This window comes from Dioscorea cayenensis, chromosome 4 (genome assembly GCF_009730915.1).
Source record: "Dioscorea cayenensis subsp. rotundata cultivar TDr96_F1 chromosome 4, TDr96_F1_v2_PseudoChromosome.rev07_lg8_w22 25.fasta, whole genome shotgun sequence".
Classification (NCBI taxonomy): Eukaryota; Viridiplantae; Streptophyta; class Magnoliopsida; order Dioscoreales; family Dioscoreaceae; genus Dioscorea; species Dioscorea cayenensis.
In genome coordinates this window covers 9,067,134-9,088,983 of record NC_052474.1, presented here as the reverse complement: position 1 = coordinate 9,088,983, position 21,850 = coordinate 9,067,134, and the positions used below count along the sequence as shown (strand labels likewise).

At 35.4% G+C, this 21,850-nt stretch overlaps 2 protein-coding genes and 1 pseudogene across 3 annotated transcripts; 1 reads left to right on the top strand and 2 right to left on the bottom strand.

The window, feature by feature from the left end:
- Positions 1 to 2,917: 2,917 nt before the first annotated feature.
- On the bottom strand, positions 2,918 to 4,664 carry LOC120259056 (ATP synthase gamma chain 1, chloroplastic-like). Its single transcript, XM_039266589.1, is given in 5 exon segments — positions 2,918 to 3,563; positions 3,565 to 3,714; positions 3,820 to 3,924; positions 3,926 to 4,198; positions 4,200 to 4,664. Coding segments are annotated over 5 exon segments (1,122 nt in total). The 5' UTR covers positions 4,476 to 4,664; the 3' UTR covers positions 2,918 to 3,245.
- A 1,448-nt stretch (positions 4,665 to 6,112) lies between these two features.
- On the bottom strand, positions 6,113 to 10,916 carry LOC120259055 (DNA primase small subunit-like). 2 transcript variants are annotated; one of them, XM_039266587.1, is made up of 17 exons: positions 10,900 to 10,916; positions 10,513 to 10,647; positions 9,667 to 9,717; positions 9,392 to 9,567; positions 9,198 to 9,275; positions 8,986 to 9,097; positions 8,716 to 8,800; positions 8,589 to 8,640; positions 8,409 to 8,470; positions 8,056 to 8,171; positions 7,828 to 7,949; positions 7,536 to 7,598; positions 7,391 to 7,448; positions 7,159 to 7,232; positions 6,932 to 6,980; positions 6,619 to 6,698; positions 6,113 to 6,220 (listed from the first exon to the last, which is right to left on the bottom strand). In XM_039266587.1, exons 2-17 carry the CDS (start codon positions 10,613 to 10,615, stop codon positions 6,158 to 6,160), a joined length of 1,344 nt encoding a protein of 447 aa, XP_039122521.1. In that variant the 5' UTR covers positions 10,616 to 10,647; positions 10,900 to 10,916; the 3' UTR covers positions 6,113 to 6,157. The 2 variants fall into 2 exon arrangements, with proteins under 2 accessions (XP_039122521.1, XP_039122522.1); XM_039266588.1 differs by lacking the exon at positions 6,113 to 6,220 and having other exon boundaries at positions 6,660 to 6,698; positions 7,142 to 7,232.
- Positions 10,917 to 12,345: 1,429 nt separating this feature from the next.
- LOC120259054 lies at positions 12,346 to 21,716 on the top strand (annotated as a pseudogene).
- Positions 21,717 to 21,850: the final 134 nt, after the last annotated feature.

Here is a 21,850-nt window from a genome sequence, read left to right as displayed (position 1 = left end):
AAAGCATAAGTGTATTTTTTACCCAATATATAATTAAGTGAGCGAATATATAACATTTATGAATATTTTTTTGCTCTAAATTATTTTTACTTTTTTTATATAATCGTTATAGTTGAATTTAAAAATATTCTCCTAACATTATAAAGTTTTTAACCAAAGGATGTGATTCTTTATATGTAGCTCATTAGGGGTGTAAATGATACACCTCTACTCGCAAGTTACTCGGGCTCGACTCGGCAAAAACTTGAACTCGGTACGGTCACAGTCGACCCAAGCTCGAGCTCGAATAGTCGAGTGAACCGAATTCGAGCATTATGATACTTGGCTCAAATGCTCGCGAGCCTAATCGAGCATGTATGTATATATATAATATTAGATTTATTTGACAAAACTTAAGGGGAAAAATTTCGAGCTCGAGTCGAGTTCGAGCTCGAGTATAATGTTTATGGTCATTTTTAGCTTTTCGAGCTTGATCGAGCGAGCTCGAGTAGCTCGATTTGTGTACCGAGTCGAGCTCGAGCTATAAAATGAATACTCAGTCTAGCTCGAGCCAAGTATCGAATACCAAATTTTCAGTCGAGCTTGAGCTCGATCGATTACACCCCTATAGCTCATATATAAAAAAAATTGTCCCCTCTTAAGGGATAACAAAAATTTATTATCTTTGTTTGATTTTCTTCCCATATTTAAGCTTTAATCATTTATTTTTTTCCTAACTTTCACAATTGAATTTTACTTTTCTTATTTTTCTCATCATTAAAAAGGAAAAATAGATCAAAGGTTTTTTTTTTAAAAAAAAAAAACGGGTAAATCACATTTATGAGAGAAAGTGGTGTTGGGGGAGGGAGGAGGGGTGAGGGGTGTTGGGGGTGTGGGTGTTGGTTGGTGGGAGTGAAGGGGGTGAGAGGGAGTGAGGAGGGTGAGGCACCCTCCTCACTATAATCCACTCCCCAAATTGGGGTCTTTTGGGGAGTGGATGTTTTTAATTTTTTTAAATAACTGCAAAAATACCATTAATGCCTCTTCACCTATACGTAGAATTCCTATCAGTATCCTAGTGATTGTTTGTTTGAGGTTGTGAATATGTTTATCATGAGCATATTTTTGTTAAATATGAAAAATAGTGTATGCTTTCCAAGATATGCTTTTCACCATTTTTTTAAGTTTATGAAAAAATATGACAAAAAATAGAGTATGTTTGAATGATCATCGAGTGTTCACATTTTAACCAATATTTTGTCAATTATAATCAAGATGTTATGACTCCTCATAATCGAATAAATATTTTTTTCCCTAATTATTGTGTGTGTTTTTATAATGTTTATCATATATTATATATTGTGTTATTATTATTATTCTACAATTGATTATTATATATATTATTACCTATTTTATTAGTGCAGGACAAAATAATCAAATACACATTACACTCTTTCTCTCTCTCCCCACTCCTCTTTTCAACTAAACAAAAATAAACTACTCCTCCACACCCTCCAGTAACCAAACACAATATTTTCTCAAACCCTCCATACTCCTCCCTCACTCCCCTCACCCCTCCTCCCCTCCCCTCTGAACCAAACAGGGGGTTAAAGATTCTAAATATGATTAAGATTATATATTTGAATTCCTCTATTTTTAAAGCAATCATAGCGTTTCTTTATTTTCAGAGTTTCTTTGAGCAAACTATATTAATTTTATTTGATTTTATTTTATTCACTGAGCAGAGTATAACTAAGACAATTCTTAAGAGGATTCATTCTAAGTATATATCAAGACATAAATAATTGCACATGTACCCACATTAAAAAAAGCTTTGTGTGTTCATATCCTCAGCAAACCTTTGTAAGTAAATTAATTTATAATTTAAAAAATTAATTTGTATATTTAATTTAAAGTAAATATTTATTATGTCTTAATTATTATATAGGTTTTCGGTAACAAACACATTTATTTTTATGATAAAAAAATTAATGTTTTCCTATAAAACTGGAACAGGAAAAAATAAAAAATATTCTGTAGAATAAAAAACAAATATTAAACATTAAAAATAAAAAATTCAAAACGAGCAGGACCCTTAGTTTCCCTTATCATTATAAAGTTTTTAATAGAGAAAAGAATTCAATTATTTATTAATAGTTATCACCGTGATTAATATGACGAGGATATCTATATCTACTCTTAACTCTATTTTATTAAACAGCTTTCTCTCAGCAGAATGGAGTTTTTTTAACATAAACATTTGGCTCTCACCTCAAATGAAAGGAAAAACATCATAACAACTTTTTCTCAAAAATTAAATAAACAATAATAATAATAAACAAATACACAACAACACTGTATCATGGAAACATGGTAGTGCACAAATTGAATAACATGTTTAATACTGGGCATTAGACCTGATCATATTAGCTTTCATATTTATAACTAGAGATGACAATGGGTTGGGGGATGGAAGTGGGGACACCTCAATCATTCCCGCCCCGCTCCGCTCCACCCATTTTTTTTTTTTAATTCATAAACCATCCATCCCACTCGTTCTATCTCGCTCATAATTATAAATAAATAACTAAAATTTTTAAAAAAATATTTTTTTAAAAATAAAAATTTTTTTATAAAAACATATATTTATAAAAAAACAAGCTCATAAAAAAATTATTGAATTTTTAAAAAATTCATTTACCTGTACTTTATATGCCCCTGGATCGGATTGAAAAATGGATCAATTCAATTTTTATAACTAGACTAAATAGACAAAACCTCATTGACACCTGCATATAAATATATAACACAATTCCAAATGTGCAAAACAGAGGCCATGACCAAAACAAATATATATATATATATATATGTACATACAGAGATGTCACAAGCTGACTATCACCTTAGTATTACTATAAGTTAACAAAGACAAGCAGAATGAGAGAATTCAACTATTCACGAATGTTATTGTTTGCTCATGAACATCATCATCACATGGCACCTGGCCAAGTGTCACATATACAAACATATATATATATATATATATAATTGATTTATAATAATTCTATAAGCATGCATAGATATAATGGGGAATTAAATCAAGCATCATCCAAGACAAAAAATAATAATAATAATAATAATAATAATAATAATACAGAGACTTTGATTGATTGATGGAAGAGAACGCCCAAAATGAAGAACCGAAGGCAAGAGAGAAGAGAGACAGAGAGGTTTAGGTTTAGGTTTAGGGTTGAAGACGAACCAGATTAACTGAGGGCATCGGCGCCGGCGACGATCTCCAAGATCTCTCCAGTGATCTTGGCCTGCCGCTGACGATTGTACACTATAGAAAGGGAACGCCTGAGTTCCACGGCGTTGTCGGAGGCGTTGCTCATGGCGCTCATCCGGGCAGCGAGCTCACTGGCCAGGGACTCCTGGAGGGCACGGAGGATCTGGGAGTTGAGGTAGAGAGGGAGGAGAGCGTCAAGGATCTGGACGGGGTCCTGCTCGAACTGGAGGATTGGGGAGAAGGCTGGGGTTGGGGTGCGGACTGTCTCTCGCTCCACTGTCAGCTTTCCTTCTTTTTGTGGTGAGGCGGAAGAGCTCGTCCTCGGCTGCGTCCACACACACGCCATTGATGTCGCAGATCTCTCCCTTGGGGGACAGCGGCAGCAGCGTGTGGATCACCGGGTCGGATTTCACCAAAGAGACGAACTTGGTGTAGAGGAGCTCCACCTGCGTGCAATCCCATTCCCATTCATCAATCAATTTGAATTAATGCTCTTTGATTTTATTAGGGATTAGATTGGATTTATAGAAGAGACGGCAGAAAGCAATCACCTTGTCGACCTCCTCGCTGACGAACAGGGAGAAGACGTCATCGGCGATGGCCTGGGCATCCTTGGTGGTGGGAAGAGAACCACCCTCGATGAATCGGTCGACGGGGGATGTAAGGGCGGCGAATGAAGTAGGCGTTGCCCTTCTTGCCGACGCTGATGATGGTGTAGTCAAGGCCGAGAGTTTTGAGCTCTGCGATGCGGGATTCAGCCTTCTTGATGATGGCGTTGTTGAAACCACCACAAAGGCCACGATCGCCGGTGACGACAACAAGAGCGATCTTCTTGACGGGGCGGACCTTGGTAAGAGGGACATCGATATCGTCAGTCTGGAGCTGCTCGTTGATGTTGTAGAGTACTTCGACGAGGGTTTCGGAGAAAGGGGCGGCCACTGACGACGGCTTCCTGGGCACGACGGACCTTGGCGGCGGCGACAAGCTTCATGGCCTCAGTGATCTTTTGGGTGTTCTTGACGGAGTCGATGCGATCGCGGAGCTCACGCAGGCCACAGTGAATGGCGGTGGAGGGACGGGAAGGGGAATGGAAAGGGTTGGGGGCGGAGCGGAGGAAGGGGGAGCGAGGGCAGGAGGAGAGGGAGTCGAGATCGGGGAGGAGGGAGGGTTTGGGAGACGTCCACATTGCTAAATGGGAAGAAGACATTGCTGCTGGTTTCTCTTTCTCTTTCTCTCTTCTTCTCTCTCTTTTTTTTTCTCTCTCTAGTTCAGAGCGTTCAGAGTGAGAGAGAGATGATGGATGGATGGATGGATTAGGGTGATGAGAATGTTAGGGAGGGCAATGAGAGGTGGATGGTAGGGATTATTGGATTGGGTTCAGGATAAGGTATTTTGATTTTTGACCGCTGGGACTGGGATGGACGTTATTACTTATTATAGACCTTCTGGCTCTTGTGGGATTTTGGCAAGAAGGGATTATTTTAACATTGAAAAAATTATCAATTTATTTATGAATTAAAAAGGATATTTTTATTTTTTTATTTTTTTATTTTTTAACCCAAGTAAATCTCTAGATCCATAGAACATTTTTTTTTAAAAAAAAAAATTCTTATAAAAGATTCTAAAACATACACAAGTAAAATAAGATCAGATGAATACCAATAGGTGCGTAGACTGTAAAAAGCAACCACTAGCGAGCCAGTTGTTTTCTTTCTTGGTGGCTCTCCAATTGCATCTTTTTAAATTATGGTGACTTGCTTTTTATTTATCTCTCAGATGATCTTCTGCTTCCTTCTCTCTATTTCAATATTTAATTCTTTTTTATTTCTACCCATCTTTCACTTCTGGTGACTCGGGTTTTATTATTGTTGTGTGCTTTTTTGTTTTTTATTTTTTCTCTTGTTTCTTCTTAATGAATCCGTAATTTATCAAATTTTTTTAAAAACTGTGTTAATTTAATATATTAATAATTTATGTATTTTATAAAAAATAAAATAAAATATGATCGAGAGCTACAAATAAAAGTGGCCCAATATCTACGCCCAGCCTGCAATAGTTTTGCATGTCTATATTTTTCAAAATAGACGCTAAGAACCACTTTGAGGAGTGGTGAAAACATGCATACCTAAGATTGGTGAATGATTTATCCAAGAACCAAACTGAAAAAGTGGTAAAAAACTTGCAAACCTACCATAAAATTGGTAAATAATTATCAAATAAATAAACACATTAACTGTGCAAACACCAAGAAAACTAACTGATCCTCGTATCACCAATAGCTCAAGCTTCTCCGCTCATTTTTTTTGCTTCGCTTGTGCACCATTGTATTTATCTTATATTCAAAATGATATTTTCAAGCACTATCCACATCACTCAAATAAATGAAACAAAAAAGGGAGAGTTTTTCATTAGCTACTTGTGAGGTAAACCAAGGAAATCTTGAACAACAAAATACATTAAGGAAAATTTAGAAGTAATATTTATGTATAAAAGCAAACTAATTTTTCAATCATAATGAGCTTCAAAGCTTTGGTAGCAATATTCCAGTTTAACTGAGCTAAAATTAAGCATCAAATTTGATTAAGAGCTAGAAATAAAAAGTTCTAGGGCAAATTCTTGCAAACATCATAGGCAAAAAAAAACCACCAAACTAACATTAGTGGTTTCCGAAAAGATGCAAAATGAATTCAATGTGAAATTCATATTCACATCATCCCACCGATGGATGGCTAAAGAAAGGCAACTTTGTATAAACTGGGGAGATCAAATTAACAACTACTAGAACAGAATTTACATATCAAAAATATTATAAAAAGGAATACCAGGGATTAGAAAAAAACTTTTTGTTCAGTGATGAGAATAGAAAGATATGATATGTGTTCACCCATTTCACCAACTGAAGGAATTCCTAGACTGTTGAAGATTTGCATTATATGCATTCTCCATCTCTTCCTGCAGCAGGCAGAATAGCCACAACTTTTATTAGTGCTAAATCCATAGGAAATAGAGTAACTTCTTAATCAAACAATATTTATAAAAGCATATGACAATGGTATTAAACAACATGAAACAATGTTTAAGTGTTGTTACGTACAAGATAAGGGTGTGAATATGACTGAACTTAAATTTTCACAAAATAGTTCATGGGCAAAAACTCTATTATAACTAAAAATTTTGAAGTAATTTAACTGACATGAAGCTCTAAATAATATAATTGTAGAGGGAAAACCCAAAGATTTGGAGGTCTGGCTGATGTTTACAGATTAAAAAAGCAGGGCAGATTAAAAAAGCAGGGTTTCAGGACCTTAGATGAGTTCCAATATCCAGAATTGCATGACAGAATCATGTACCTTGCATGATTTTAATAGTGGCTCCAAGAAGCAAGATCTAAACATCGTAATGTATTGTCCAAGTGAAGTACTTTCAAGCTCTGGTGTCAGTAAGAAAAGAGAAAATATCAATATGATCATGAAATATATATATATATATATATATAAAAGACCCAACAATTACAAACAATTCCAAAATGTGAATTCCATCAAGCTACTATGATCTAGAATCCACAGTGGTGCAGCTAATGTAAGTAAATATCAGTCCCAATTTTTTGAACTTGGAACACATAAACTATTTTAGCAATCAAGACTTGATAGTTCAATAGCTTACCATTTAAAGACTCCGAATTATCTCCACGCATGTTCAGCTCTTCTAACAGCTGCAAATGTCATGTTATTAGGCATAATTTTGCAAAGGACAAAATTAAATCAATTTATCTCATACACAAACAACCTCCTTTTCATGTCAAAATATAACAATATATTGCTCAAACAGAAATAAATGAATGTAAGCAAACATGGTTAAAAAAATGAGCAGTACAGATGATCAGAATTTACTGTGGAAAGGGTTGGAACAGTTGTAGGATCAAATTCATCACAGTGCGCAGGATCAATAGGAACACATACACGACCTGACAATAAAAACAATGTGCATAATTAAAACACATAGGCCAAGGCACAGCTTAAGATCAACAAAAACTATAAAAAAACTATATATATATAAAAAAAAAGGGGAATCACGATCATGGCATAAAAATCAATCCTTGTTTCATATAATACAAAAGGCAACCTGTTTTTGGATGAACACAGAATGGGGATTTAAGCAAATGGTTCATGTGTTTTGAAACCTGCATATGAAAAGAAATATCATCAAGATAATTAACACATTGATCATGCATTCACATGTTTCGAATAAAAAAAAAATTGCTCCAAACCTCCATGTCAAGTCTTGGATATGTATATAAGAAAACAATCTCTTCTACACACCTTCTGAGACCCTGTCCATGGCACAAGGTTGAAATGCAAGAGGTTAACTCTATCCCACATCCATCAAAATTCAGTAGGTGTATGTATGTACAGAACATTTATTTTACTGCTCATTTATGACATAATAACGTCATGTCTCCAAAAGAAGTGGTTTTGGCAAAAGATTAACAGAACAAAAGGATTGAAAAGCAAATTGCATCACACATCAGACCAGAAAATCCATGATTTTTAGATCCATACCTTCTGTTTTCCTGACTGCAATACATGCTTTAATTGCTCCCATCTAGTAATATTAAGATCTTCTTCAGTATTGGAAGATCTCCTATGTCCTTGCCACTTGTCATGCAGCTCATCAGTAATTGCTGAACAGACAAAAAAAGGCATCAAAATTGGGGGAAAACATGGTCTTTCTAAAACAGAAGGAACAAAAGAATAATATATTTCAACAAATACAGTAAAACTGCTTACATTTATTTGAGACAAGCTCAAGAATCTTCTCATATCTATCTTCTGATGACAACAGGTTTTGATTGCAAAGCAATTTCTCCTCAAAATGTATCCGTAAAACATCTGTATATGATCTTCTGCATAATATATTTACTGTGATGAACATGAAAAATACACACTGAACTTGCCTGGTTCTGCACTGTTCATATAATTAAATATATATATATTTTAGGGTAGGGGTTCGGGGTTTAGGGTATAGAGTGTATATGTGTGTATGTGTACACTGTACAGTGCCAGAACCAGGGAAGGGGACTTCCATGAAATACAGGTAAACAGAAGAATTTGCATTATTTAAATTTGGAAGGGAATCTTACGCTAGAAAAGGATGAAGAACAGATCCAGTTAAAGAAACTTTCTTAAAACCACTCTCACCACGCTGAAGACAGAACACGCGCACGCGCGCCCACGCGCACACGCATAAAAATCAGTAAATCAGAAAATAATTCATAAAAGGGATTTGATGCAACATAAGCCATCTAAAGAGAGAATGTCACCTTATATACATGGAAGTATTTAGCGATTGATGCCCTCTCATCATTGTTAAGCCTAAGGAGAAATGCCAATATGAGCGTCATGACCTCATTCCTAATAGTAATATAAATTAACAAGAGTCTGCACTACCTTCTTGCTCTGCCATCACATACCCAACAATGTACCCCACGACGGCCACTAAATACCCATAATATGTGATTGAAACCAAAATCATCTGTAGATTCAAACAATTGTAATCAAGAAAATTGAAATATGTGTATGTTTCAACCAATCATTAATCGGGGACCTCATGAGACAGGGGAAAATATTAAAACAAAACACTTTTTAAGCTTCAAAATATATGTAAAAGTTTGCAATCATTTTATCAAGTATAAACAGATATAATGTAAAATGATCAACCTCTGAGAGTAGTATCAATCACTTTAATAGCAATGGTCATTAATGGCCAGCAATTTGTGCAGACATCAGCTCCAGAACAGCAGTGCCGGACATCATCATAATCTGATATATCCTGTTAAAAACATATGCACATCAATTGGTTGGTGAAGTTGTTGGAGAAAAAAACATGCAGTGATAAAATGGATGAACCATGAACCAAAGCCTGTGCTTACAACATCAAAAACAAGTTCCCTTTCAACAGGTGTAAAACCATCACTGCCACTTTGAGCATATGCAAATCTTTTTGCAGGCTGTACATAACATATAGACTAAAATAAAACTTAAAATAAAAAAGATTGAAAAAACATATTTAGAACAATTACAAACTTGAGAAAATGAAAACAATTTGTAAATATATGAATCATACATTTACTCTGTAAACAGGACCAATATCAATTTTGAAAGGACAATTTTTCTTGATAGAATTCTCAAATTCTGTCACACTATCGAATGACTGATAGCGGCAATATGTGTCATTTCCAAGGCTAAAAGAGAACTCCCTCCGGCCAAAGTAAGAGGGATCACATGCAGGATGTTTCCCAGCTGTGAGAAATGGTTTAAAAAAAAAATGTGAAAAAAAGATAAATATGAAGAGATCATAGCAATTGTTTATTTGATACTATTTTTTGTAAGTTCGCAAACCATTTCCATAGGACATCCATTTAAAAATATCACCATATGGGAACAGCTTTCCTGCATAAAAGCAATTTTCTGCATGAGTATATAGAAAGTTGAACAAATAAAGTTAAGATAAAGAAACATACTGTGAGATCCAGCAGCAGAAACAAACAAATAAAAGGTCACGTTAAGAATAATGGAACATGTAATATCACAGTCATACACGTAGCACAAGCCAGCATCAAGTAAAACCAGATGAGCTAATTAAGGAAAAATCAAGAAGATAAATTAAGGTCAGTGTTCTAATCTAAAAAACCATAACCCTTCCACATTCAACATGCTAATGATTGAATCATCTGTCAGTATCACTCCCACAAAAAGTTTTCTAAAGAAGTTTGTACCATTGAAAAGACATTTTATTTCCCAAATTATTAACAAAATTCTAAACCCTTATCAAACTCACTAAATGGGTACTATCTTAATGTATGATTTCTGACATCTATACAAAGAATGAATTTCCTGAAAGTGCTTAAGCCCCAAAGCGCATTTAGTTTAAAGTTCAAAAGAAGTTGCAATGAATAATGATGGAGGATAACAATCAAATTTCCAATAAAAAAACATGTGTTAATTCAGGAAGTATAGCCATCCCTAGTTGTCTAAAACAGTGTCCCCTCGTTTGTTAGTACTCCAAATAACACTAATAATAGTAAACAAAAATCCTAACATAAAAAGGCACAAAAATCAATGCTGTTAAATAAGAGGATTTTTCAATCTACACACCAAAAACCATGCACAACAACAAACAAACAAACAAAGCAAAGAAAATCACAACAAACTCACAACCAAATAAAGGCCACCAAATAAGAATACCATAATAAACTTTGAGATAATCAACATTAAAGCCTTGTGGGACTTTTGCTAGATCTTTGAAGCTCTGAATCACGCCCATCAATTTGCATGCGATCACCTCCATCCAATATCTCTTCGTTCGACATGATATCAAGCCTGCAAATACAATAATCAAAGAAATCAAAAACCAATACAAAGACACTACCTTGATTTCACTCCTGAAATAATCTATAAAAATCCAAAAACCTCGCACGAAATCCACCATAAATAAATACAAATGGGGGACAAAACCACTGTTACGGAAACCCTAGGGTCGCTAATCCGAAGACAAGGAGATGATTTCCAACAACAAGAAACATCAAACAGAACCCTAGGATTGCAATAAGATCGAAGATCAGAACATCATACCTGAATAGGAGAGAAGATAGCAAAGATCGGCGAAGACTTTTGGGTGGAATCATCCGCGTTTTATACAGCTTGGCGGGAAAAACAAAAATAGTTTTTTTGGCGGGAAAAATTTATCAATCATATAAAAAGTAACAACTAGCAAACTAAATCCTAACCGTCCATCCATGACCCTGATTGGACGGTGGATATAAAAAGAACATTCTAAATTTGGATTTTTAATAATGATGAGAGATCTAATTTAGACCGTTTATAAAAATCTCAACAATCAAATTTCAAATCATTTTTAAATGCCAATTAAAAAAACTCTATAAATAAAGCTTGATATGTGTTCAAGCTTAATCACAGAAACTCTCATGCATCTCCAGTTTGGTATTATTTTCTCATGACCAAATGTTTTGTGACTGGTTTTCTTCTTGATTCTTTTGCAGGTAAGACAGGTCACTAAATATTTTTGCTTATTTTTTTATACCTTCATTGCATTCTTTTAAATTTTATTGTGACTGTCCTTCTTCCCTGTTTATATTTCATAATTGTTCTTCGCTGTTTATCTTTCAAAATTGTTAGTATTAGTAGTATTTCGTTTCCTTGTCTTCAATTTGGTTCTTCTGTGAAATAGCGCAAATTTCTAACTTTCCATTACAATGCATCATATTAAGCTGGAGAAGAACACTGTCCTAGTTTCAAATAATAGTTTTAATATTTAATATCGGAGAAAGAAATAATAAGGTTTCATGCAACAATCTCTTGTTTTTTTTAAGGTGAGCCACACAGGATAGTCATACACACATGGTGCTGGGACTACTTGTATATAATCACGACTTAATCTAAAAAAATACATCCTCATTCATTATTTAAATTTTCGTCATTTATGAATTATTGAACTTAGTTACCAATAAACCACTTAATTGTTAATATGTTACCATATCTATTTGGCAGAGGTGATAATCATTTATTATTTTTTTTGATAAAATAATTTTTTTATATTGTTTTAATGGGAGTAATATGAACAAACCACTTATTTCAATGTTGCTGCGGTGGAAAATTATAATTATCGTATATGTTCAACACAAAAACTGTTTATACATATATATATATATATATTATTATTATTATTTAATAAAACTGATTTTTTTATTGCGTGTGTGTTTTTAAAAAAGGTGAGATTTCACACGGCTTTTTCATTGATTAAGATTTAAGACCGGCGGGAAATGGGCTCATGGAACGGCTAACTGAAAGCAACTAGCAGTCTAGAGAGAGAGAGAGAGAGAGAGAGAGCTTCAAAACGGCACGCTTTGTTCATCGTCAAATTATTAGAAGCGGGCCCCACCGGCAGACGTCATCGTCATCACCAGATAGCCCTTTCAGTTTTAGCACTTCAACACCATATCATCAACTCCATGTATAAAGCCCTTGTAACCTCTTCTTCTCGCCTCCACTTCTCCCCTCCTTTTCCCCAACCCTAGCTCCTTCCCCTCTTCTCCCTTGCTCTGTCAGCTTCTCCAGATCTTCTTCGAGGTCTCCGATCAGGCTCAGGGCTGGTATAAGAAGTTCTGTGACTGTGATAAAGCAGTTCGAGAGGAGAATGGCCACCACTATTGGTATGGGTTCTTTGATTCTGAATAATTATCTTTTTGCTTTTTTTATGATTTTTTGTTGGGTTGTTGTGAGGGATGGGGATGGGGATGGGGATGTTTGTTCCAATTATTTGGAGGTACTTTTTTGGTCCATAGCTATTGGAGGATGCTGCTTAATTTGGTCTATAGCTAATTAGATGTAATCTTAGCTGCAATCTTAGTTGGGGAGTGGATCTCTTTTTTGAGTTGGTTTTAGTTTCTTTAGAATATTTCTGGAGATGTCCTGTTGAAATGATCAAACTGCCAATTTTCCATAGAATGCTTGTTGATTGCTCTGCAATGTTTAATTGGCATCACATAGATATCATTTCTTCTCCACTACAAGCTCTGTAAGCAAGATTTTGTTTTTATGTTATTTAGTTGAAAAATTTATTAATTTTTTTTATGACTGATATTATAATTGTCTGGCGTAAGAAAAATGATCTCACCTATCTTCTTATTTGTTTGTGATTTTGTTTTTAAATTTATGCTTTGGAATAAAGGTCAAGATGATTTGACTGCTTAAATGTAAGTCATTTTGATATCATGTCATACTGACCATTCTATGTTGTCATCCAGCTAATGAGAATCCTTTTAAGGATTTTTTGACTAGCCTTCCAAGGCCTGATGGTGGCGAGTATGGGAAATACTACAGCTTACCTGCGCTTAATGATCCAAGGATAGGTTTGATTTTTCTTGTTCATGCAACTTAGAAGTATTATTTGGTATTGAAAGTTTTCAACTTTTGAAGGAAAAATTCCTGGCTTTTCTACAGAAGTTATTGTTAAATGTCTTCTGTTTGGGAATAATTGACAAGTTTAATGCTGCATCCTCAAGTGGCAAGCATGAATACCTGTTGGTTGAACATTAAGTTGTTTCTTAGTAATGGAAGGCTGCATTGTTGATTATTGGTACATTTCGTCAATTTGTTTGAGTTGTCATCTATACATTGCCGTGTGTTTTTGTGGTTGTGTTCCACAAGTCCTCACGCTGCAATGTTGAATATTGGGACATTTGATGATGTTATCCATCACTCTAGCATAAACATTTTATTATCTAGGTTCAGCTGAGTGGGGTAGGCTGTCATTTTTACCTTCAGTTTGTTGAGTTGTTATCTATTCAATTTGACTTCATTTAGATAAAGGTACACATCTTTCACTCTCTTATCATCTATCTCATACGCACTGAAGTGGTTGTGTTTTTCGTAAGCAAAGACTGTGGCCATTTTAACCTCCGAAAATGAGACTTTTTGATGGAATGTCACTTTCTTGCATAACAGATAAGCTACCATATTCTATCCGGATTTTGCTTGAGTCAGCTATTCGTAATTGTGATAACTTTCAAGTTACCAAGGATGATATTGAGAGGATCATTGATTGGGAGAATACTTCTCCCAAGCTAGTGGAGATCCCCTTCAAACCAGCTCGTGTTCTTCTTCAGGTATGCTTACAATCCTCCTGTATATATAGTATATTTATATATACTTTTCATAATGCCCTTCCTATGTTAATTTTCCTTTTTTTGCAAGGACTTTACTGGTGTGCCAGCTGTTGTTGACCTTGCTTGTATGCGTGATGCCATAAACAAGTTAGGAAGTGATTCTAATAAGATCAATCCGTTGGTATGTACCTATTTCCGTATTCTAACGAGTTGATCAAATGCTTTATGCCTATTCATTGTTTACATCATGAGTTATTTCTAGCGGTTTAGTTATTGGTGCTTTTGAAGATTCTAGGAAGGCATTAGAGTTTTACAGTGAAAAGCTGAGACATCTGGGGTATTTTTATGTTCCATGCATCCCATGCATCCCCACTGGATTAAATCATCGGTCCCTGATAGGCATTTCTTTGTCTGACATTCAAAGTTGATACGGGTTACCATGTTGTTGTATTTAAAATCCTTGGCACGAGAAGATTTTTCAAAATTCGTAAGAAAATTCTAGTGTCATCATATTTTATTTTTATATACTCTTTTTTGGTTTCATGCAGGTTCCTGTAGATCTTGTTATTGACCACTCAGTGCAAGTAGATTTGGCAAGATCTGAAAATGCTGTGCAGGCTAACATGGAACTTGAATTTCGAAGGAATAAAGAGAGATTCAGTTTCCTTAAATGGGGGTCTACTGCTTTCCGTAATATGCTTGTTGTTCCTCCAGGTTCTGGTATTGTTCACCAGGTACCAGGCTAACTGTTTGAAGGCTTCCTATCCTTTTTAGTTGGCATAGACTTGTAGGATTCTGTTTGTGGCATTATATACAGTTTGCAATATTATTTAAATTTATTCTAAGGTATATGGCTGAATTCAGGTTAATCTTGAATACCTTGGCCGAGTTGTATTCAACACTGATGGCATACTGTATCCTGATAGTGTGGTCGGAACTGATTCTCACACAACTATGATTGATGGTTTAGGAGTTGCTGGGTGGGGTGTCGGAGGGATTGAAGCAGAAGCTGCAATGCTTGGCCAGGTAGTATGAACTATAAAGCATTTTAGGAGATATCAAACGAGTTATTTTGCTATCTTGTCTTCATCCTGTAATATTAGTTGAGGTATATTTTGTCATTATTCTAACCTTTTTTACAAGCCCAAGGTTGCCTCATTGTGTATACTTGACAGCCTATGAGCATGGTCTTGCCTGGTGTGGTTGGTTTCAAATTGTCTGGAAAACTGAAGAATGGTGTGACAGCAACTGATTTAGTTTTGACTGTGACTCAAATGTTGAGGAAGCATGGTGTGGTTGGGAAGTTTGTTGAATTTTATGGTAATTTGTTTCTGTTGCTATTTTAATTGATGGAACCAGTGCCGTCCCTTTTTAATTTATAGTTGTTATATTTTCTCACTTTCACACAGGTGAGGGCATGGGTCAATTATCATTGGCTGATCGGGCAACAATCGCTAATATGTCACCTGAGTATGGAGCAACTATGGGTTTCTTTCCAGTGGATCACGTCACCTTGCAATATCTCAAGTTGACAGGACGAAGTGATGAAACAGTGAGTAGGAACTGATCAATGTATCTATTCTTCATTTCCATTGAAACAACTCTCTTCTTTCTCTATAATGGCATTTTCTGTTGAGGATGCCTTGTTTGTCAATTGACTGTTTCTTCTGTTCAATAGGTATCAATGATAGAGTCATATCTGCGAGCTAACAAGATGTTTGTTGATTACAATGAGGTGAGCATGGAATTTTTTTTGTTCTTTTGAGGCAAGTATATGGACAAGATGATGCATGATGTGCCACTTTTTATTGTTTAAATCTAGCCCCTGAACGAAAGGGGTTTATTCAGTCATACCTGGAATTGAACCTTGCAGAAGTTGAGCCCTTGTGTTTCAGGTCCAAAGAGGTAAAAAAGATTTGCTTAAATCTATTAACCCATCCACAGCACTCACTATTTATGCTTCAGCACCTTTTTTTGGTCATTTGATTACTTTAATGCCTAAATGCTTTTCGGGTTTTTTGCAGGCCTCATGACCGAGTATTGCTCAAGGACATGCAGGCAGACTGGCACTCTTGTTTGGACAGTAAAGTTGGATTCAAGGTGCATTAGGAACTCAGTTTATGTCTCCATTAAGAGTCTTCCATAGCCGCAGATTAGTTCGTGAACTCTTTCAGCTCATTAATTTAATATTACTTTTCTCTATGAAATAACCCTGTTAACTCTTTTCAATTGGAATATGTTTAGCTGCTGCTTTTTATTCCATGATATCTTTGTATATTCCTCTAACATGTAGTCAAGTCCGGAAAAGATCATTTGAAACGTGAGGTTGACAATTAAACTTTTATTGCACGTCTTAAGGAGTTCTAGTATCTAATTATTGCACAAAACTAGATCAAATTGTTTAGTTTTTGGTAGTTGTTGAACCATCTAATGTGTTTTTCTAAATTTCTATAATTTTGTCAATATGCAATCACTTTATATGTAATAATTGCTGATCAATTGAACATGCTATTCCAGGGTTTTGCAATACCAAAGGAATCACAAAGAAAAAGTTGTTAAGTTCAACTTTCATGGGCAGCCTCATGGAGCTCAAGCATGGTAGTGTGGTGATAGCAGCCATAACAAGCTGCACCAATACCTCAAATCCTAGTGTCGTGCTTGGTGCTGGCCTTGTGGCAAAGAAGGCTTGTGAGTTAGGTCTTGAGGTTGGCCTAGTACTTAAATTCTCTTGTGTTGCTTAAGTTTGATAATCCGTGTATAACATTTAGGTGTGGTTTTATTTGAATATCATGTTTCTTATCCCCAAATTTCCATTCTTTGGCTAATCATGTTACCTATGATTAGGTCAAGCCATGGATTAAAACAAGTCTTGCCCCAGGATCCGGAGTTGTTACCAAATACCTTCTTAAGAGGTAAAAGTATTTATGTTTTATGATTTTCAGCGTGTATGTGCTAACTGCTTACTGAAGGAGCTAGACTGTGCTTGAGGGCTCAAAAGGGCCTTGGTAATTTCATAGGAAACTCTTGCTCATGAGTATATATATGTGCATATATTGAGTCAATTAAATATTGGCTGCCTTTAAATGGATGAAATCACCATTAGCCTAGCTCCATCAAAACTAATCTAGTAATCTTACGCATCAATTGCCAAGATTGTGAACTTACTAGTCAAAGTAGAATGTTTACATCATAATTTATGATTAATTAGCATAAGAAAATCTAATTTAATTAAAATATGCTCAATTTAATTACGAGCTTTATTGTCTGGGATGAAATTATCACAAGATCATTGAAGTAAAGCTTGATTTGCCAGTTCAAAACAAATTACACATTCATTACCATTATTGGAATGCTGACAAGTCTAATTATAACAACTGAATTACAGATAACTATATACTCTTTTATTTTCACACTGAATATTGGTTTTTCAGACATTAATCAAATTAATGCATGAAAACCAATTAGTTTCTGAATTTCCAGTTCTTTATTATTTTCTTTTTTTAAAAAAAAACAAAAAACCAAAGCTGACTTTGGCCGATATTGTTTAGATTTTCTTGAATGAAAATTTGAAATCATAGTTTCTTCCGTTCTGATCTGTATACCCAAAATGCCTTGTCAATTAGGAGCTTTGGGATCACTAGATTCTTATAATTGAAGACATTATTATTTGCAGTGGGCTTCAGAAGTACTTGAATCAACAAGGTTTTCATGTTGTTGGATACGGCTGCACTACATGTATTGGGAACTCTGGAGATCTTGATGAGTCTGTTGCAGTTGCAATTTCAGAGAATGGTACTTCTTACTCTTTGCAGAATGAGCCTTTCCTGTTTAGTTCTCTTATGAGCTGATGGTTTTTATTTATCATAGACATTGTTGCTGCTGCTGTGCTTTCTGGAAACCGGAACTTTGAGGGCAGAGTGCATCCTTTTACTAGGGCTAATTATCTTGCTTCACCTCCACTTGTGGTGGCATATGCTCTTGCTGGCACTGTAAGCTGATATTCCTAACATCTAATTTTCATCCACGTTGCTAAAAGTGGTTGTCATGGTTAAATTCATGGTAATATTTAGAATAATACTATATGCTATGAGCTTCTGGAGATCAAGATGTATTACCAAGTGGGCAATTAAATCAGTTGGGGGGAAGCATATAATATTTTTTGGTTAAATTAAAAAAGTCAGTTAATGGGATGGGTAGGCTGTTAATCGCTTGCATCCTGTAAGTCTGGCACTGTAAATATTGGGTTCAAGTCAGGCTAGACTTGAAAATTAAGTAAAGCTAAACCTTTGCTCTTGTTATATGTCTGTTTCAGGTTGACATTGATTTTGACAAGGAACCAATTGGTATAGGAAAGAATGGGAAGAGTGTCTTCTTCAAGGATATATGGCCATCAAATGAAGAAATTGCAGAGGTATGCTTCAATGACAGAAATGAAACACCAGTTATCTTCTCACATTTTTATAAGTTTTTTCTATCTGGTGGTGTTAGTACTTTGAAACTTCTGATTTATTTTGGCCGCTCCCATTTTCTGTATGATATATGCTTTCTGCTTTCATTTATAAGCTTTCTAAGTAAATCCCCAATGAATTTCCACTTTTTGCTTTTGAGAGATATGATATATGCTGGTTGTGGTTGAACAAATAGTGTTTAATCAAAATATACATAAAATCAAGTTTCTGTCTGATCAATATTCTTCATCTTTTAATGGGAATTTTTATTTTATAGGTTGTTCAATCAAGTGTGTTACCTGATATGTTCAAGAGCACTTATCAGGCTATTACAGAAGGCAATCCAATATGGAACCAGCTAGCTGTTCCAGCCTCCACTCTCTATTCATGGGACCCAACATCTACCTATATTCATGAACCTCCATATTTTAAAAGCATGACCATGGTGCCACCTGGCCCCCATGGTGTGAAAAATGCTTATTGTTTATTAAACTTTGGTGACAGCATTACCACAGACCACATTTCACCAGCAGGAAGTATACACAAGGACAGCCCAGCTGCCAAATACCTAATGGAACGTGGTGTGGACAGGAAAGACTTCAATTCATATGGAAGTCGTCGTGGCAATGATGAAGTTATGGCAAGAGGAACCTTTGCTAACATTCGGCTGGTCAATAAGCTTTTAAATGGAGAAGTCGGGCCAAAGACTATTCATATTCCTACGGGAGATAAACTATACGTGTTTGATGCTGCAATGGTAAATTTGGTTAACCCAATTGGTGAAATTTCACTAAACCCATATTGAGCATGTGTTTTGTGCCCTATTTCTATAGTCTGACACTCTTTGCCATGGCAGTCAACTAGCAAGAAAGAAATTATGAATGCCTGATTATTATAAGATAAAATAAAATAATGAAGATGTAAGATGAAAGTAAACAACTTTTATTTTCCTGCCTGATATGTTTGATTTATGGTTTAAGAATCTATGGTTGAAATGCTCTGAACTTCTGATAAGAATCTACAGCTTAAATAATCTGAACTTCTGAAATTCAAGGTTCAAATTTCTGTTTCTTAAGTTAGTTTGGGCTGAATATACAACTCAAATTACTTGATATGAAATCTGTGGCTCAAAATATATATCAAAATGAATTTTATAAAATTTTTCTTGATCTACAGCAGATAAATTTAGTAAGCGTTGGCCATTCATATTTGAGATTGATTTTTTTGAGATCTTGTAGTATTGCTAACCCTATTGAAATCCTTAATCTCTACCTGTATACCTCATCTGATTTGTGAACAATTGTCAAATATGATGTGCAGAGGTACAAGACCGAGGGCCATGACACCATTGTTTTGGCTGGAGCAGAGTATGGAAGTGGAAGCTCTCGTGATTGGGCTGCTAAGGGTCCGATGTTGCTTGTGCGTACTTCACACATGGCCATGCAGTGTCTTTATTTATTCTCACCTATGTCTCTTCCTCATCTTTTCCTTTTTATCATACCTTCTCAATTTAGGGAGTTAAAGCAGTCATTGCTAAAAGCTTCGAGAGAATTCATCGTAGTAATTTAGTAGGAATGGGCATAATCCCCTTATGTTTCAAGGCTGGGGAGGATGCTGATTCACTTGGTCTTACTGGCAATGAGCGATACACAATAGACCTCCCAAGCAATATCAAGGAAATAAGACGAGGCCAAGATGTTACTGTTGTTACAGACACCGGAAAATCTTTCAAATGCACCCTTCGTTTCGATACTGAGGTAAGAAATTATCTGTACTTACATTGCGAAAGCATATAGAATAATGACTGCGTACTGTTTTTCTGTTTGCAGATCTAGATTAAATTATCAATCAAAAATGTTGTTTATCACCAGCAACTAATGACTCTCTGATATCTTTAGTCTCACATTTGCATTTTGTTCAACGACTTCAAGTAACCCTCCAATTTTCTGCCTTATCATTATTGAAAATAGGTCCAAGTTTATAAATTATCTTAGGAAGGATAGAATAGTCTCAAAAGGAAAATTGCACAAAAACATCAATTCAGGTGCCAAAGAGTTTCAAGTTTCAACCCCATTGTATGTGATCTTGGCTAGGGGGGTATTGCTCAATTGCTGTTGGGAAGTTGCCTTCCTGGCAATGTTCACCACTGCAAGTGACAGAAATTTCTCAAGTAATTACTTATATTGCTTACCCTTGGCAAAGCATTCAATGATGAATGAGAATATAGTGAAAGCATGGTTCCTTGCACATATTTTGCTTGATGCCATTGTATGACAAGGTACTATTTTTGTTTCTTCAACATGAATACAAATAATTTGAAAACATTGTACCACATCTAAACTGATACATCCTCAGAGAATTTATGGTGCTTTGTAGATATAATCATGAAATGTAGGGATCAGCCTGAATGTAGGTTGCTAGACACTTTCTTCTACTTGATAGAAGACTAAGGTTACTTGCCATGATCATTTTGTGAATTACTGCATATAGTTCTCTGTTGGTTCTTGCCAACCCTTTATTGTCCACATTTGGCCACCTGCCATTAACAGTGGAAATGTCTTAGTTTACTAGCTTTCTTTTTAATGTCCGAACAGCTGATGCTCCACAGAGACAATCAACAGAACTTCAAAGTTTGATAACCATTCTTTTGCTTTGATATTTTCTGTTTGTCAATGTCATCTACCTGTTAGCAAAATATCTCCTCTCAATTGTGGGTCTACAGTGTTCAGTTAGCATGACTGACAAATTTGCTGTTCTTGGAAACTTAACATGTTTGTCAGTATTGCTGTTAACTAACTAAAGTGGTATGGATTTTGCATGCCCAGAAGAAATGAGTATGAAGTCTGGTTGATCATCTTGTACTCTCTCTCTAATAGGAGCCTAATAACCGACCATCATCAACCATAGAATGCTTCTTGTAATGATATTGGACTGACCTTTTGCAGATGGAATTGGCATACTTCAACCATGGTGGCATTCTTCCATTTGTCATCCGTAATCTGATCAGTTCACAGCGTTAAGTTACAAACATCTACAACCAGAAAGCAACGTGGTTCTTTCTCACTGCCAAGAAATAAAATGGAAATAAAATGGCAATCAGAATAAATAACGGCCTTTTTTATCAAAAGGTTTCAAGTTTGTTATTTTCTTGTACTCTACGCAGTAGAATGAGTTTACAAAAGAAAATTTTGATTCTCACCATTGCGTTGGTGACATGCCAATGTATGCTCTTTGTCCGAAGATTGCACTCACTCTTATTGAGACTGGAAGAATCTTTTCAGATGAACCTTTTTAAAATAGTTCTTACATTTATTTATAATTTGTCTCTTGAATTTTGGTTTTTCCTTGACATTATTTCGCAAATGTCTGTAAGAAGAGGCAACAGCTTATCTTTGTCCACATCATTGTTTCTTCTGATTTACCCTGCAGTTGCCAAGCTTTATCTTTATA